Below are 18351 nucleotides of genomic sequence, written 5' to 3'. Positions count from 1 at the left end.
TATAGGTGTGTTAATAAGTTGCTCACTTAAACCATAGTAAAAATGCTTATTTTTTCACCAGTGAATATAATAAGTGGATGATTTAAATAAGTCATTTCCAGCTGGACTGGAATGAAAGCCGGAGGCTGCTTCTGTGAATGTGTTTATGTGTGCACTTGTGTCTGTTCTGGCTCATGGGAGTGGCAGGCTGACCAGGCGACGGTGCGGAGCTTCGGTTCGCTAGGGATGCTCTATTGTCTGTTTCATTAACAGAGAAACACGCACACAGGCAGGCGGTCGAGACGAACCAACTGACCCGGAGGAAGGGGACGATGCCGTCGCGCGAGATGGCCTGTAGGAGGCGTGGCGCGCCCGTCAGACTCTGCAGCCCCGCCCCGCAGGTGGAGAAGAAGGAGCCGATCACGATCACCCAGGGGGAGGGCCAGGCCAGCGTGCCGATCACCAGGTTCCCATTCACCGCCTCCCCAAACCTGCAAGCAATAGCGAGCTCCTGCTCAGTCCTCTTCCACCTCGCAGGTGGAGAGGTTCCGGCACCACTGTTGCCAGCGCAGGCACTGTCACAACCTAGCTGACATCGCAGGCAGTGAGGAAAAGCCACCCGGGTTTAGAGCACTCTGTCCTAGCGTGTCGGCATCTGGTATCTTGTAGTATCGTGCTAATGTCGATTCAAGAGTCATCGCACAAGAATGCTGTATCAGGAAGGTCCCACTACCCGTTTTTGTTTTTATTATGCTTTGTTATCGCCTGTGGCATCATGAAATTTAAAGAGAGGTTAAGAGGCCCGACAACTGTGCCTTTATTACAGGTATAAAGGTAATAATATCCACAGCTGACGTGGTGCTCGCAGGTGATGAGCGGTTAAGATTAACAGCCACGAGTCTCCCTCAGGAGCATTGGCACTGTCAACTTCTTGGAGCTACAAACGGAACCGAGAGAGATTTCCCGAGCGGCGCAGCCAGGACTGACTGTGCCAGGGCTATGCCACTGGCCGGCAGTGACGGGAATATCCGGGCAGGTGACGTGCTCTCGGACAAGGGCCGCTGGAGCACTTCTGCTGACCAGGGCACCCTGCCAGGCTACTCCACAGGGAAAACAGTCGAGGAATGCGAATATGAAGGCAGAAGCCGAGAGGAACACGCCCATGGCACTTACTTGTCCCGCAGCACCACGCCCTCGATGCAGGCTCCGAACAGCACGATGCTGGACATGTCTGTGCAGGCAGTTAAAGAAGGCTGAGAGTCGGCAAGACTGCACGCCCGGGGCCCGGTGTCCCACGTGCGATCGACGTCGGAGAAAAAATTATCCCCTTTCTAATAATTAGGGTAATAATAATAATTAGCCTCTTAGCAGAGGCTTTTGTTCTGCAGAGACTGCAGGATGAATTCTACACCAGGATCTGCCTCTGCCGAGTCTTACTGCCGGTTTCCTGCCTCGTGCGAAGGACAGATCGGTACCAAGACCCTCTTCCTTTCCTCCGGTCTGAGACGGAGCAGAACGGCGGCACAGGCCACAGCGCTGCTGCCCCATCTCTGTGGTGCAGCAGTGCTCTTCGAGCACACAGGGAAGCTTTCTCACGACAGGAGGCCATTCGGCTCATCTGTTTGCTGTTGGCCGGTCTGGTTTCCCGTGTCTTATTGATTACAGGATCTCATCTAGCTGCTTTCTTAGAAGGAGCCAAGGTATCGGCTTTGACCACATGGCTAGCAGCTTAGGAGTTCGAACGAACACCTGGAACAAACAAAACAGCTGTGTAATGGCGTCGAACCCGCCTCCCTGGTAACGATTTAAAGGCACTGCTACCTGGGGAAGGCTGGTATGGCTAAAAACGTTGCACCTGCATTTAAAAAACAAGAGTCAATACATAACTCTGCACTTTCAGATCGACTTATGGAAACTGACTTTAAATAAAATGTATTATTATTAAAAGTAAACTGTTTTGTGTCTCTTGGTGTTTTTGTTCAGTGTTTGGTGGTGTGCACTGCGCCTCTGGGGTTTGTACAGTGATGCAGGGCAGAGCCCTGCCCTCCTGATCGGGCAGGAGGATTGCTGATGTGTCTGTGTGTGGTGGAAGACATCAGCACACATCTGTTAATTCCAGCAGACACTGCTCTGGACGTCTCTGTGCGCCTCCAGTGCCTGAAAGGGGAAACAATGGAGAGAGCCCGGTCTGTGGGCCCTGTGGGCTGGTACCGGAAGGATACACACAAGTGAGGTGGTGGTGATGGCCATGATGGTCCCGACCGGGATGGACTTCTGGGCATCTCGCAGATCACCGGATCGGTTGGAGCCAGCCATGATTCCTGAAACACACCGCACCGGAGTCAGAGGAACATCCATCTTCCTTCTGCACCTAAGCCTCCTTACGGCCCATTTGCCTCCCACCCGTCCGGCTCTAGGGTCCAGCCCCTTACTCGGCTCTTTCTACCCGCATCCTGCAGGTCCAACACACAGAGGCCTTGTGCGTCTGGATCGATGACTGCTGCTCTGCTGCGCCATGCATTGGCCGGTACGTCATCTGAGCAGGGGGGGAGGGATAGAGGGGCAAAGCAAGAGGGGGAGGGGGGGGTCTGTCATGGTTAGTTTGATTTTCGGAAGGGAGGGGTGGTCTTGATCTGGATCTCCAGGGGAGGGGGGTGATAGGACTCGACGGAGTTCTTCCTGCTTTTCAAGGAGGGCCTCGTCGTGTCTTACTCCTTTATTTTCTGGATGGGATGTCTAGGGGGTGTCAAACAGCCTCAGCGGGGCCCAGCCTTCCCCTCAATTGCGACTTCAGGATCAGGGTACCGGGGGGCTTCCTTGTTTGTGATTATTGAGGAGGGGGTGTGAATGTTTGTGTGTCTTCTTCAGTCATTGGTGGGTTTGCAGGACGGCACGAATATCTGCCGGTGTGTGTGGACATTTGTCCAAATGGAGGATCCCACGCATGTATCCGACACCTAGAACAGGATCCGATGTATCCGACAGCTTTTTAGCGTGTGCGTGCACGCGGGTGCACATATGCGCGCGCGCGTGCGCGTGTGTGTGTGTGTTTGCTCAATTCCAATCCTATCCCATTTCTCACTTCCCACTGACACCTCAGAGGGTGCTAATCTAATGGATCCTCACTGTTGCCACCTTTCATCAGCAGCAACAGCGAAAATGTAATTAAAAATTAATTACGCAGTGGTGGTGCCAGTGCAGAAAGAAAGCTGAGAGATTGGAATAGCTCCGAGGAGGGGAGAGAAATGCAATTTAAATGGAAACGTGTTCGTGTGTGAGTTTGCATGTTTTGACGGTAGTGATGATGAGTGATAGGCCACAAGAGGCTAGTAAGTGTCCTGGGACGCAGAAGTCTCATAAAGATTTTAACAAAGCTTTGACTAGCGAGGGATTAAATTAACACTGCAAATGTGCTTGCGACAAAATGAAAGGATTTCTGGATCAAAACAGAAAATGTCGCATATATCTCTTAACATCCTTATTATAGGCAGAGAAGGAGTCTAGTCTCCCAGAGCCACACACAGAATCTCTCTGCCCAATGAGGAACAAGGAGACACTGATTCCAAGATGAGAATTAATAAAAAAGATTAGGATACATCACACTTTATCTCTGCAGCTTCTTCAGGCATGTACTGGAGAAAGAAAGCAAGCAGAGATATTTGGAGAGAAAAAGACAGACAAAAGCGGTACTTTCTGAGATGATTTCGTACTGACGCAGAAGCTAAGACATACGGCACTGTGGGTGTAATCACATCATGCAGGAATACGAGGTCCATCACTCCCCGTGTTTCTGCACTATCAGCTTGCCTCTCTGCCCTCGGGCTCCCACCCACCTGTGACAGAGGGGAAGTAGATTCCCACCAGCAGGGTGAAGAAACTGGTCATGTCTGCCAGGACGTAGCGGTTGGTCATGGTGATGGGCGCATCCTCGTTCACAAAAGAGGGCTCTCCCTGCTTCTCGATTATCACCCCCTTCTCCAGGTAGTTGCTCCACAGGTTCTCTGCCACAGAGAGAAAGAGAGAGAGAGTGAGACAGGGAAAGGAGGGAGACGGAGAGAGGGGGAACAGGAGAAACAGGGATGATGGTCTGTGGGTATATCACAGGCCTCTGCTGAGGGCTGCAGGCCCAGGTTTCCCAGGCTGCACTGAGCTGGAGCTTGTGCGGGGGACGGTCACCTGTGATGATGCCACTGGCTACCCCGGGGATGCCCTGGATCTCGGTGACGTTGTTGTTGACGAAGTAGTCGTCGCAGGTGGCGTTGAGCAGGTCCGAGTCGCAGAACATCTGCCACAGCTTGGTGGTGAAGGTGCCGTTGTCACGCTCGATCACCTTGGCACACACGTCAAAGCCCTTCGTGATCAGCGTGCGGTTTCCCAGGACGCAGATCCTGCAGAAAAACGAGAGGGAGATCCCTGAATGTCTGAAGCAGAAAACTGCACTTTCACCATCAGGAGCACGTTAGGAGTGTTACCAGTTTACTCAAGGACTCCACGAGTGTTTTCTATCAGAACAACCGGGTTATTAATGCAGTTGAGCCTGAGTGAGAAGAAACTTTCAGCAAACATTAATACATTAATAATTTCTAGGGCATTTCTAAAAATCAGAAATAACAACAACTCAAGACAAACTGTAGAATAGGTACTATGAAGTGCTTCAGTCACTAGGCCATCATATATACCATTCGTATATACGAAATGAGTCATTGTCAAGTTCCTTGTCATTTACATAATTTGTTCCTCTCTACACATCCTTAAAGCTAAAATGTGGCTTATTTGTCCTAAAAGTTCTAGCAGGTTCAGCTCTTAGCTGGAATGGCTAAATGTTCACTTATGTAAATTGTGTTTCTACATAAAGAAGAAAAGCACTGAGTGAAAAGAGCAGAAAAATGTTGACTGTCCAAGACTTCTGCACAGTGATGTACATGCATGTTGTAGTTTTTGCTAAACGAGGCAGCTCCTGGTTTGCGATTGACTTTAGTATATTCTAATCCTATACGCTAAGTATATGTTAATCCAACACAAAAGCGAGAAAACAAGCACTGAAACAGTGAACATCAGCACTTTCTATTTATTTGTTAGTACCCAAGAGTCTGCAAAAGTCTGATACAGCTCAAACCGATCCCAAACCGGTGCCAGTCCTCAGACTGTAACCCTGCCCGAGAGGTCACTCACGGGAATTCGGGGGGGTCGAAGGCGGTCTTGATGACGCCAGCGTACACGGCGAGGATGGAGAGGATGACGCAGGCCAGGAAGACCAGGGCCAGCTTGTTGACGTACTTCACCCCCACGAACACCACCAGCGCCATGAGGGACAGCACACAGGTGCCGTACACCCGCATGTTGTTGAGCAGGGCCTCCTCTGCCTCCGTCCCCTCCAGACCTTCCATCTTGAACACAGCTGCCTGGGGGACGATGTAGGTCTGTGGGAAGAAGGGGAGGCACCGGTAGAGGAGGGACAGAAGAGACAGGGAGGAGAGAGATGATGTCTACCGAAAAAGACAGACAGGGTCTTACTATCGGACAAGAGACAGCAAACAGACAGCTATATAGAGAAGAGTCAAAATGCTGTTCCATTTCCTAAGGGGGAGGGCTTGATAACTGCAATGGATGATGTCACTGGACATCGGTATTAAGAAGCGCTATAAATCTGAAGCAATTCCTGCCAACAGTCAAATAATACTGGGGGAGAAAGGCTCATCCCTTACAGCTTATCTGCAATCACAGCACCTCCTCACTAGTTAATACAGTCATGACCCTCAGCACATTGTGATGTACAGGCCATTGATATGTATTAATAATGATTCCCCTATTGCTACCGTGTGTTACTGGTATACAAACAGCTGAATAAATGCTAAAGCCTTAAACCTCTCTGCATTCAGGAAAGCTTCCGTCCAGCCTCTTGTGTGTCACCAGATGGCGGGCTGAGGCAGCTCTCAGGAACACAGCACAGCCACACAAGTGACCAACGTCACCCAGCCCTGGCAATGCTGGACAAAATGTTCCCCACCTGGGGAACCATGGTGCGAGTCACTAGCCGATGGTACCTTCCAGATTCACGCCAGTCCCGTGCAGGCCCAAAAACCCAGATCTAATCCAGGACCTGTACCAGCTAGGGGTACGTCTGTGCTTGGCTAGCTGTGAAGAGCTTTCACTCCCCAAGAAAAATGTTGCTGTTTGTAATTAAAACCATTAATAAAATCCAAACAAAGCACATTTATAGCTGGTCTCATCTCATTACCCCAGCCAAATGCTGTTTTTCCCCAGTCTCTCTCCCTCGCTCTTTAATGCGGAATTAACATAATTACCCTCCCTCATGCAGCTGAGCAAGAGAGAGACAGGGAGCGCGCTGGAAGAGGAGAGGAGAAAAATAAAGGGGACGAGCGAGAGAGACAGCAGAAAGAAGAGAAGCTGCACAGAGGCAGAGGAGAGGAGTGGGGCTGAGAGGGAAGGAAAGAAGAGAGGGAAAAGAAAGGATTAAGGCAAGAGGAGGGAGAGGTGTAAAAAAACAACTGAAAACAGGGTGGGAGAAAAGGACAGGGAAGGGCAGAGAGAGAAGACAGGGGTGTCTCAGAGGAGGCAGGAGAGAAACAGGCCTCACCAGCAGGATCTCGATACAGCCCAGGATGTACATGGCCCCAGCGAAGGTGGTCCCCAGGTAGAAGCAGAGCCCCACGGCGCCCCCGAACTCAGGCCCCAGGGAGCGCGAGATCATGTAGTACGAGCCGCCCGCTGTTTACACAGAGAGGACAAGGGCAGAACCCCCCATGAGCCCCTGGCTCACACCACTGAAGCCAGCGGCCGCAGGACTGCGCACCTGCACCGCCGCACCAGCAGGGGGGGCGCTGGAGTCGTGTCGTTCTGTAGCTCTGACTGCAATTCCATCAAGCCAAATTTCAAACCATGAAATTTCGTACCGATTTCTACTCTAGATTTATTGATATTCTTTCATACCGTGACCATTGCCAACATGGGCAGACTCGGGATTAATGTAAGGTGCATTTTTATTTTTAAAAATACACGTGAGGACATTGGACGTCCTGAGAAGATGAACATGTGAAAACTGTAACTTCACAGGGCGATAAAACATGCGATGTTGACCATTAACGTAAGACAAAAGAGATTTTAAAATCAGTCGTCACCTTGTAATACCACTCGTTGTGTTATAAGAGTTTCCCGTTCGGTCTCTGACGAAATAAGATTTGTTCTTTGTGGGGGGGAAAAAAACACAACGATCGCCTGAAATTTTGCTTCCATTAGAAAAATACGGGGGGTGACGTCACTTTACAGCTTTACTCCCATAACCCCGCCCCTTGCACTGCTTTCTCCCACTTTGATTGGCTGCCTTCTTCTACATGACTCTGATTGGGCAGAATCTAGCACGATCCTCAGCAGAATCATTTATTTATTATTAGTAATAATAATATAACCACACAGACTAGGAAATAAAAATGCATCACAGCTACGATGATGGAAAACGCGTGTTATGTAAATAATATGCGAATCTGGATTGTGAAATTCCGTTTTGTAGATGCACCGTGACTTAAAAAATAATCAAATCACCGTTTCCCTGCCTCACTGTCATTATATAGCTCTAGTACCGAGAAACCCAGACACTGGTGAGCACAGCCATAGACAGTCACGCCAGGAAACCGCTGCGCGCTTCACAGGGGACTTGGTTCAGAAATCGATGTGTGATCTGGCCTCTCTTAAGTCTGATATAATTACAGCACCCCGGCTAACCTCTCCTCTCGATCTATTATACCCTCACCGACACTGCCTTTTGAACTCCCTACCAATTCCATCTGTAATTCTCTTTAACATATTTTTTCTGTTGTTTTTTTTTTCTCCAACCAACACAATAACTGCCGTTTATCAACTAATCTCGGTGTTAATTAACTGCGCAGTCGTGCTCATTAACACCGGAGCTCATTAAGCCGCGCTCGGCAGTCTTGCAGGCGAGGGACGATTATTTCATTAATACAGAAACTGTGAACTGAGAGAGCTCGTGGAGCCGGGAAACCAGTCGAACGATTTCCGAAGTGTTCCGTACCTCCAAATAATGCGAGAAAAGGGCGAAAACCAACAATCCGCGTTCAACTGAAAATAGCAATTAAAAAGGCGAATGTGATTCGTCTTCACGGCGATGAATCTTGGCAGAAATCGCGGCGGCTTGAAAACAAAACGACTTTGTTTCCTCTGTGCCAGCGTAAACAGGTTAAGGCGTGAGATACAAGAGGAGACGGGGAGAGTTTCAATACCGCAATGCGGTCATCATTTCATTCTGAAGGGACTAAATTGACTTCCCCTCGGCTTTCGAATTTTCCCAAAATACATGCTTATGAAATCTGTTCTAGGAGTCTGTCGTCCCGTTTTCTTACACAGGTAGCTCAGTAAATCGTAGTGCTTTAAAGTGTCCGTCTCTAAGCTTTCACACCTGTGCCTGGAGCTCTGAGGTTAAATCCCCCTTTAACCCAAGCTACGCCCCCAACACTGCACAAGCAAGCAGTGTCCTTTGCTCCTTAGCGTTCCGTACTTTCTGAGCGCAAACACTGCAGCCTATACAGTTTCAGCCAGGTGCTCCAGGGATGTCTGTAGCCCACAGGACTCTGTCTCTCCTCTTCCTCAGCACACAGGACCCTCTGTCTCTACTCTTCCTCAGCCCACAGGACTCTGTATCTACTCTTCCTCAGCACACAAGACTCTCTGTCTCTACTCTTCCTCAGCACACAGCACCCTCTGTCTCTACTCTTCCTCAGCCCACAGGACTCTGTATCTACTCTTCCTCAGCACACAAGACCCTCTGTCTCTACTCTTCCTCAGCACACAGGACCCTCTGTCTCTACTCTTCCTCAGCACACAGGCCTGTACGTGCTGTGACTTGGGGACAGGCTCACCTGGCACGACTCCGTTAGTAGCAATGGCGCTCATGGAGATAGCAGTCAGCATGGTCTGAAAATGGAAGGGAAAACGAACAGATCAGCACTTTGGATGGATGAAAGTCTTCAGTGTGATCCTCTGCTGGAGAAAACTCTAGAATGTAAATCAAGGGTTGTCACGTCACAAGCATATACTGTATCACGCTAGTAAGACCTCTGTTCTTCACACTGACTTCACAGAATATTGTGTATCATTTTGGTCACCATGTTACTAAAAAAGGAACCTTTTTACAATCCAACAAGACTAAAAAGGAACCTGATACAATTTTTAAATTCAATTTATTAGTACTGTATTTACTTATTTTTAAAAACAGTAGTTCACTGTTAGGGTCACCCAGGGGACTCCTTCAGAATAAACAGAGAAGTATGAGCCAGAGGATGCAGGTGGAAACTAGGGGGGAGGTGAAATACAGCTGCGAACAGGAGGCACTTCGTTGTGGGAAGGGCTGTGGGGGTCTGGAATGAGCTGCCCAGTAATGCGGTCAATACCCTGGAGAACAGTCCAAGCCTCTGTGATTGCTGAGCATTACAATCCATTGTCAAACCACTGAGAGTTAAAAAACCCACAAACATTATATTTTAGAAAAAGAAAAACAAGCTTTGAAACTATTTACAGCTGAGCAGGCGACACGAGATTCTGCGCAACCCTGTCTGCAGTCACTTGAAATGGTTCTGAACTTCCACAGGGCGTCTCTGCTGCTCGGCCTGCAGCTCCGCCTCATTCCTGCAGGGGTGGGAGGCGACACTGGACAACCAGGGCAGCCTGGCCGGCACGTTCTGAAGCTAAAGCCCAGGGAAGCAGCAGCCGCCCGACAGCCCCAGCCAGTCCATCGACAGAGGGAGCAGGAGGGCGGCGAGCACAGGAGAGAGCAAGAGGAGCGTGAGGGTGAGTGCAGGTGGAGAAAGGTGCAGAAGAAGGAAGATGAAGCCACAGTAGAGGAACCGACTAGTCTGGCATCCAGTCTGCTGTGCAGGAGAGGGGAAAAACTGTTCTGCACCCCTGGGAAGATGAAGAGTGTCACTTCATCACATAGCACAGTAAACAGGAAATATCGGTCAGTTGGTAACTATGCCTGTTTTGCAATCAGAGATACCAGTAATCCTGATGCTTTTTTTTGGGAGGGGAGGGAGTGATTCCTTATTAAATAGCAGTAGATAAACTGCCTCTTTAACACACCTGTTGAGCAGAGGTGAAGTGCTTAACTCACACTTTCATTTGTTTAAATTGTAGGGCAACTCCATCCTGTGCTCAAGAGACCTGATAAAAGTGGGACCAGTTGTTCAACCTACTGGGGAAGAGTGAGAGAGTCAGAGTCAGAACCATTGGGAAGACACAGATAGAGAAAGAGAGCAAACTGATTGAATCAGTTTGAATGCAAGTCTTTTTCTCAATTTGATCTCCGATGTGAGTAATGGCAGTGAGGAATTTTAAGCTGTTGCTAATCAGGTTAGTGTTAACTCTGTATACAACCCTCCCTGCCAGGCGGCCATTGCTGGTTCTGAATTACTCTCTAATCAGGTATTAATGAAGTGAGCAGGGCTCTCTGAAGGAGGGAGATAAGACGGTAATTGTTTTAGCTTTGTTATCTGATTGAGAGAGTCTAGAGCTGAAGCTGAAGGGACTTTAAGCAAGTGTGGTTGACACAATGACATCACCATGCAAACCTAATGACATTGCTCTAATGCCTCAGTGAGAGACAGCATCGCGCTGGAAACCCAATGACATCGCTCTACCACCTCAGTGAGAGATGACATACGTTACAGAACACCAGTCCTTGCGGCCAGAATCCAACACGACTGGGTCTCTTTAAATAGTAAATAGCTGAAGATACTATTTTGATATTTCAATAGGGTTAAACTGGTTCAATTAAGCTAATAATGAGCTCAATAAGAACAGAAATGGAAGGAAAACTTGCAGACAGTGACTCTCCAGGACTGGAGCCGTGCACCACTGCTCTATAGTCTCAGTGAGTGATAGCATTGTTCTGCTGACATCATGGCATTGTTCTATAGCCTCAGTGAGAAATAATACCACTCCATTGACATAAGGACAACTCTCCACAGCCTTGCTGTGAGATGACATCACTCAGTAGCCATGCTGAAAGAATTACAGATCTCCTGAGGGATGTGTTCAGCAGGTTCACACTATTTCTAAATTAATCTGGGAGGTATTCTGTGAGCCCTGTCTCTTAACCAGGGTCACATTGGTTTGACTGAAGGGCCCACTGTTATCGTGCCAGCTCTTCTGACGAAGTGTGCTTGTGATGTTTCCAAGGATACTCGGGGATGCAGTAGGCATCTCATGAGCAAACCTTTCAGAGGAGGGTGAATAAGAAAAAAGCATATAGAGATTTGTATTTATTAGCATCATTAACAATGATACACATTCATCCAGACTGGGGTTTACTGAAGCCTTGAAAATTACAGAGAAAAACTCTCAATATGACCCTCTTTTCGTGTTTACTAAAGATTCTCCTTTTGCAGTACTCTCACACCAATCACCCATCACAATCCCATTCCGGAAAATCTAGTGAAGAAGCACGTTGGCTGCCATTGATACAGAGAGATTGGAGGCCTTATTGGGAGGGTGGGGGGAGGAACAGGAGTTGTGCCAGCAGCCTTTTTCATTCCTCAAGTTAAGCAGGCCTGGGCAAGCACAATCCTTCATCACTGGAGGGGGACCAAGAACAATCTTCTGCAAGGCGTCTGAGGACAGGGATAAAAATAACTAACTCTGGTAGTGAACTGTCTTCAGAGCAGCGTGCTGGGGAAGGTCAAGACATAGACGTCACTGTAATGATCGATCTGTATATTAGCTGTGAGAGGACAGGACAAGCTGCCCAGGGGGTCTGAGATAGCAGAAACAGCAATGGCAGGCTAGGGCACACACTGGCTTATGTGAAGGTGGCAGCACAGGGTTTAATTCACTAAAATGGGGAAGGACACCCTCATGGGTGTGGCTGTTAGGGATTGAAGAAGGATCCTTTATACTGCACAGAATTTTGACAAATAAACAACTCTTTACATGACACTGAACATTTATTTAATTGCAAGCAATTATTTTTCTCCAGCTGAGTTCCTGCATTTGTGGGTGGTTAAGTGGGATGTTATGAGTTCAACGGTGAAGAGCCTAAGACAGTCAGAGTCCACTGCAGTGGAGGCAGGTCTCCACCTCGCAATCCGGTTTCAGTGCATGTACTGTCAATGAACCGCATTGGACAAAACCTATATATTGAAATTGCTGCTATTTAGTTAGCTGCATTTCTTATAGAGAGATATTTGTCTTTGTGACCTCTAAGGAAAGCCCTTAAGAATGTGTGCCATATGACAATCTGAAATGGTTCTGAGAGACACAGTGTTGTTCATCTCACAGTTGACGTTTATTTAAAAACTGAAGGGACGTACATCCAGAAGCATTAATCTGCCAGAAGATATATTCACCTTCTGTGCAGAAAGGTGAGAAAAGCTCTGGTGGAAAATGTTTCTAAAAGCGTACAAGTGACTGAGCCAAAGTGCTTTTGCCTGGTTCAGTGCCTCCATACGCAATTTCTGAGGCTGTACTGCCGTGTGGATTTCTGTATTAAATATGTATTTAAATATAAAAAACATGGTTTTTGAGAATTGAAAACATTGAGACTGCATTTTCTGACTGTGTCTTCCATTAGGAATCCCTTGGGTGAAAACAATGTGTTATATAAATATATACAGTAGTGCTGCATTTTCATGCATATATAGCAACATTGAAAAAACAAAACAAAACAAAACAGTTGTTTCTTAGTAGAATATCTTACATAAGACAGTGCAGTGCTACATCTCTGGCAGACACGCAGCTCTGTACTGAGAGCAGCTTTACTGGTCTGGTCAGTACAGGGAGAATAGACATGTGGGGAAAAACAGGCTGCAGTTGTAATTAGTGCCAGTGGAGCAGTAGGCGGCACTCCTCTTGTATGGAATACAATGAAATCCAATGCCACTGTTTACAGGAGTAGGACTGTTAACCCTGGTGTCCTGGCTAAACAAGAACATATAAAGGTACCAAACGAGAGAAACAGAGATACTTTATTGTCCACTGATGTGGAAATGTGTCTTTTTACCCCTCTAGCTCTTCTACTAGGAACAACATTGTCTTACCCTTGACAGCAGGGCTCCAATAAACCAACCATTTATTGTTATCTATTTATGTTTTTTTATCAGTAGAACGTCTTGCATAACAGTGTGCAATATCGCCTCTCCGGCACGTCGGTGATGACACGTGGCTCTGTGCTGGGTGAGTTGAAAAACTCTCGTGTCAGTCCCCCCCCCCCCGCTCTGCTGTATGTCTGTTTCAGTTTGCCTCTCTCTCCTGTTCTCAGCCTCTCTAGTTCTCCTCTTCCCTTTGCCTCTACAGGCTGTCCCCACCTCTCTCTCTGCCCGGCTCCATCGATCAGTTTTCACTCTGCCTCCGTCTCCGCTGCGCCTCGCTCGTCCTGTGCCGAGGTCTTCCAGCTCCACCCCCCCCTCCACACGCCCTGCCCCTGCTCGTCTCTCCTCCCTGCTCCTTCTCTCACCCTTCCCGTGTGCCCGTTACCACGCCGGAAAGCTTCAGGGACTACGTGCACTTCTCCTCTTTTTCCCCCCAAATCAAGAAAACGACAGATTAGCAAATATTGGATGACAAAATTCAAAAGCATAAAATCCCATCTCTCCATCCATTCGTCTGGTTCATGTGCTGTTATTTAAGAAAGATCCAAATGCCAATAAGGTTTGAATATTTAATGAAACAAATGTCATTACTTAACCAGACATGATCATTGTGATAAATCATTAATGAGGCGAGCAAACTACGTTAAACTACTCTAGTGTCAGGCCCTGCTGTAGTGCTGAGGTGATTCCTCCTGTAATTGTAGCAGGACAGCAAGGTGCCTGTCGCTCTTCACTGGAAAGCCACGCTGTTTTCTACAGACCTCCTGCCAGGGTCGGTTCAGTTATAAACACGCTCCAGTGCAGCCCGAACTGCAGCAGGAATGCAAAATCATCTCTCTTTTTTCTTAGCTGGAGGGCAGAGTAACAGCAAAGGGCTTTAAAAACCACACAAACTGTGTGAACTGGGTGGGATGCTGGCCATCCTGTTTCCCTGCTCGGCTGCCTCTCCTGGGTTCCTTCTGGTTTGCTCCTTGGAGTCTAAATTCAGAGGCTCGGTGGCCATACACATGGCATCAGCCAATAAAGGCTCCTTTCAGGAGTTCCTGGAAACTGACTTGCAGATCTTTATGAGCTTGATAAGAACATGCTGTAGCCGATCCCACAGGACAACTTTTCCCTTGCATGGAGGGGGATGATGCAGTTTTTCACAGAGTCCAGACTTGCGTGTGTTTATCAGAAGTGCTGTCATACAACCTCTCCCTGCATTAGGGGCTTTAAAACACAATATCTGATCAGACAGGAGAAGCAGGCTGTGCAGTCAGATTCTGGCAGGTTTATATCCCACAGGGATCTTTGGGTTTGCAGTTGAAAAAAACTGTTTAATTTCTGTCCAGGGGACAGACAGCTGTGCACTGTGGACACGAGGGGGTTAAATCCTTCAGGCACAATAGACCCATTTTGGCACAAAGGCTGCTGCGCTGTGGAGAGAGCAACAGTTTAACCTTCTTCAGCAGAACTTTGCTAATGGCTTCAGTCCGCAATAAAAGGAATGAAAAGAGAGGGTAAACCTTTCTCTTGCAGACGTTTTTCCCGTTTCACACGTTCCCCCTCCATTGCCTTGAACAGATCTGGTGTTTCGGAGGCAAATTTATTTTTAGCCCTCTGATCTTCCCACTGTTCTCTGTGTGCCAAGCTGGGCTGTGTGTTATGTAAGAACCCCGGTACTTCTCACTGCCAGGCTGATCTCAGAGCTGGCTGCCCAGGGGGGTCGGGGCTAAACCATGCAGTGCAGGAGGGGAGGGGGTAGGTGGGGAGGAGAGGGATTACAGGCCACTCCACTCTGATCCCCGCAGGGGAGAATGGAACGACCTGAAGAAAAGAAGGCTTTCACCAGCAGCCCCACTCCACAGATCCAAACTCCTGCCATTTTCATTTACTATTAAATATGCAACTCAAAATGAAATTTACATCGTGCCTAGGCACTCTAGTCACCAAGGGGTCTAGGAAAGACCAATTTTGATCCTCCTGCTTTGACCCACTGGCACCAGCGCCGAACCTGCGGCCAGCACTCTTTTCCGTTTGTGGAACTGGTGTCGGATGAGGCCCCGCTGCCCTGTTCCGCTGCAGGTTAATGGGACTGTGATGAGCAGAGGAACGGCAGGCGAAGGAGCCCTGACTTCAGCAGAGCAGCGGGAGGCGTGCTATTTATAGAGCCTCCTCCACTCTCCAGCAGAGGGAGCAGACTCGTCAATGAGCGCAAACACACAAACACGCTAACATGCCCACCCACACGCATGCACCCCGAAGCTCAGGAGCTCCGGGGGACATCCCTAATGCACACGTCCCTGATACAGCCTCTCCTCTGCTGAGGGGTCTGCACTGCTGTCTTTGTCTGCCAGGAGGCGATGCCCGATTCTGCGTGCTGGAGGTTTTTACACTGATGCATGAGGCAGCCCCTTTGTTAGATGTTAACAAAACCTCTGATGAAAAGGATGCTGTCTTCTTCCTCTCCCATTCTGTCAGTAACCTGCTTGCATAGCAAATGTCCGTTTATATCTTCCCACTCTTAGACCTGCTCAGTGTTTATGGCTTTCAGAGAGGCAGCCTGAAATCCATTTAAGAATGAAAAAAATTGTAAAAAACAAATCAAATTGACTTATATTCTGTTCTGCTGAAACACTTCATGGGCTAAACACACAAACAGGCATTTCACAAGCTCTGAGATGAGATGACTGGTGAGTGGTTAAACTAATTTCCAATGATAGTCTTCTCCACTCTGTCCAATCAATTATTTCCCTATCTCTCAGAGCACTCAGGGGACCGATCTGCACTGTCCTTGACAGGAAACTGAATATCTGTCAAGAGGCTGTATTAGATAGACAGTAACTGCCGGAAACATAAATACAAATAAATCACATGCAGGATGAAAAGGCCCAGTCTATCTGAGCTTTAGTGGTGGTGGGACAGTCTTTGGTTTTTGTGTTCTCAAGATACAAAGTCACGGCATGTTTCCAGTGTGTCTGTAGCAGATGAGTAATGCCACTGCAAGCGTGGACATACAAATACAAATTGTCACTGTATGAATACAGGATCTGCATTTATGATCTGGATTCTTTTCATTTTCATCCTGAAGGATCCCAAACGTGCTTTCTGTGTCTCGGGGGCCTACTCCATCTCCCACTGCCTGCCTCTCACCTCCACCTAGGTGATGTGTGTCATCCATTGATCACCTAATCACCCACAACCCCCCCCGCCCCAAAGATCAGGGGGAGGAGTGAGAAATCGCTTAGGGAGGTCGAAGATTGTTTAGTCCGAGAGTAGGTGACAGCCAGCAGAGTGGTATTAATACTCCCAGCCTTACAAACAGTGTCATCTTTAATGACCAAGTAGTCATGACCTTAGGTACGCTTCTTATTTGGAGGATGGCACATCCTATAGCACAGTGTCACTAATAACTCGGTGTGGAACTGGTTGGGAAATTCTGATCCAGGGGGAAAAGTACCTACATGTTGGTCCCACAACACTACTTACAGTGTATATGTCCGAATATATTAGTGGAGGTCCGAATGTATTAGTCTGAAGTGACATACGTCTCTAGTATACTGTAGAAAGGTATACAAAGGTTTCCCCTAATGCTTCAGAGGAGCAATTGCTACAGAGAATAAGTTGAATGTTTTCAGCGATTCCTGCATATCACCCAAATATGCATACTGGACAAACAGTACATCAAAGGGACTTAGTTTATATATTAGGGCACTTAATGAGCCTCCCAGCATCACATTTGGCACAGAAGTGCAAGATTAGTGAGATTGACAAGCTTGTTTATCCTCTTTCTTTATACTGCATGTGAGCCTTCACTGTAGAATCCTTCAATGCAGTCCAAAGGCGAGCAAAGCAGTTTCAAAGCAGTTTCTAGGTTTCCTATTAGAAAGTCTACAGAGGGAGGAGTGTGGGGCGCTGTGAGGCAGGTGTACTCTGAGAGGACCTGTGAGACGAGAGGGTACTCACAGTGGAGCAGCACATGAAGACGATGATGAAGGACTCCATCACCCCACCGACGCCCACCACCCAGGTCAGCCGCAGGAACAGGATCACGCCGAAGATGTTCTGCAGGCAGGGCAGGTAGACGCCCATGAAAGTGCCCATCCGAGGAGCCTGGCAGAGACAGAAAACGCACACGGCATCAGTAATACCAAGCAAAGTTAAAACAGCGAAGGCGCCCGAAGGGAACTTGTTTATCAATAAAAGTGGTGGAGCATTTAAAACCATCATCATTAACATGTCTTGAAATGCCCACAGCAGTCAGCCTACACTGTCATTGTCATTTCAGTCCAGGCATAAATACTGGCCACTTAGTGCTGGACGTTTTCCATTTCAGCACCAATGATTATGCTGTCATTAATATCATGTTAGCTGATCTACCTTCACCACTGATAGAGTGACAGATTAAAACAGGAAGGTGCAATTAGATGTGGCTACTTAATGCTATTGGTACCACATTATTACACAGTGCATAACAACCATGCATTTGCAGCACAAAGAAGCAAAATCTACTGCTATTTACCTAGTGAACTATAATTATTAGCACAATATAGTATAACAAAATAACTGTGTGACTACTGTGCTATTGTTTTCTACCCTGATTACAACAAAACAACAACAGAAGTTGGCATTTACCCTGTTAAACCCCAGTGTGATACCATATTATCACTCAGTAATTACATACTTATTACCATGTTTCTTTACAAACTAACAGTCAGACAACCTGAGACATCTGTAGGAGGGAAGTTTTTTGGTCTTTGCCAGATGAACACAAAGATCAATCTGTAATGGACAACGATGTCCTAGGAGAGACAGTCAACACCGGCAGACACGCTTGTCACCAACTAAATGTGGAAATGACTTCCTGATAAAGAGGATGGAACAGAGAAAGTATGTTTGAGATTTTGTTGTGTCTGACCTTTCCAAATTGAACCCTGCGATGCTTACTTTGTCTTTGGTCAGAAATAAACAGGAAAATACAGTATTTAGCATTTGCACTGAAAACATATTGCTGGGGATTCTTTGCTGGAAACAAACTGAAGGATATGATTTTGGCAACATTCTTCTAATAACTTATTATAAATGCTGATTTTATGAAGCGTGCTCAAGTTACTGTTTCGTGAGCAACATGAATGTCAGTTTACTGTTCAACAATCACACTTGTGGCTAAAGAATGCTGCCCATCCCATTTAGCATGCAAGAGTTTCACCTCAAAATCCCTGTCACAAGCTGTGCGACTTCTACAAGAAATATTAACTTCCAGCAAAGGTGC

At 47.5% G+C, this 18351-nt stretch overlaps 1 protein-coding gene across 2 annotated transcripts in view; it reads right to left on the bottom strand.

Annotated features, from left to right (window-relative positions):
• Window positions 1–18351, bottom strand: part of slc12a5a (solute carrier family 12 member 5a) — a 174664-nt gene that overhangs the window by 13515 nt on the left and 142798 nt on the right. For both annotated transcript variants that reach the window (XM_088937802.1, XM_088937803.1), the window contains exons 5-13: window positions 17046–17192; window positions 8874–8928; window positions 6578–6708; window positions 5152–5399; window positions 4156–4367; window positions 3813–3980; window positions 2202–2300; window positions 1153–1210; window positions 296–470 (exon numbers count right to left, since the gene is read on the bottom strand). In XM_088937802.1, the coding sequence (XP_088793928.1) occupies window positions 296–470; window positions 1153–1210; window positions 2202–2300; window positions 3813–3980; window positions 4156–4367; window positions 5152–5399; window positions 6578–6708; window positions 8874–8928; window positions 17046–17192 (1293 nt within the window). The remainder of the gene's footprint in view (window positions 1–295; window positions 471–1152; window positions 1211–2201; window positions 2301–3812; window positions 3981–4155; window positions 4368–5151; window positions 5400–6577; window positions 6709–8873; window positions 8929–17045; window positions 17193–18351) is intronic.

This window comes from Atractosteus spatula, chromosome 19 (genome assembly GCF_055471065.1).
Source record: "Atractosteus spatula isolate fAtrSpa1 chromosome 19, fAtrSpa1.hap1, whole genome shotgun sequence".
NCBI lineage: Eukaryota > Metazoa > Chordata > Actinopteri > Semionotiformes > Lepisosteidae > Atractosteus > Atractosteus spatula.
The sequence above is the reverse complement of the archived record's forward strand: the minus strand, read 5'-3'. Positions and strand labels throughout refer to the sequence as shown.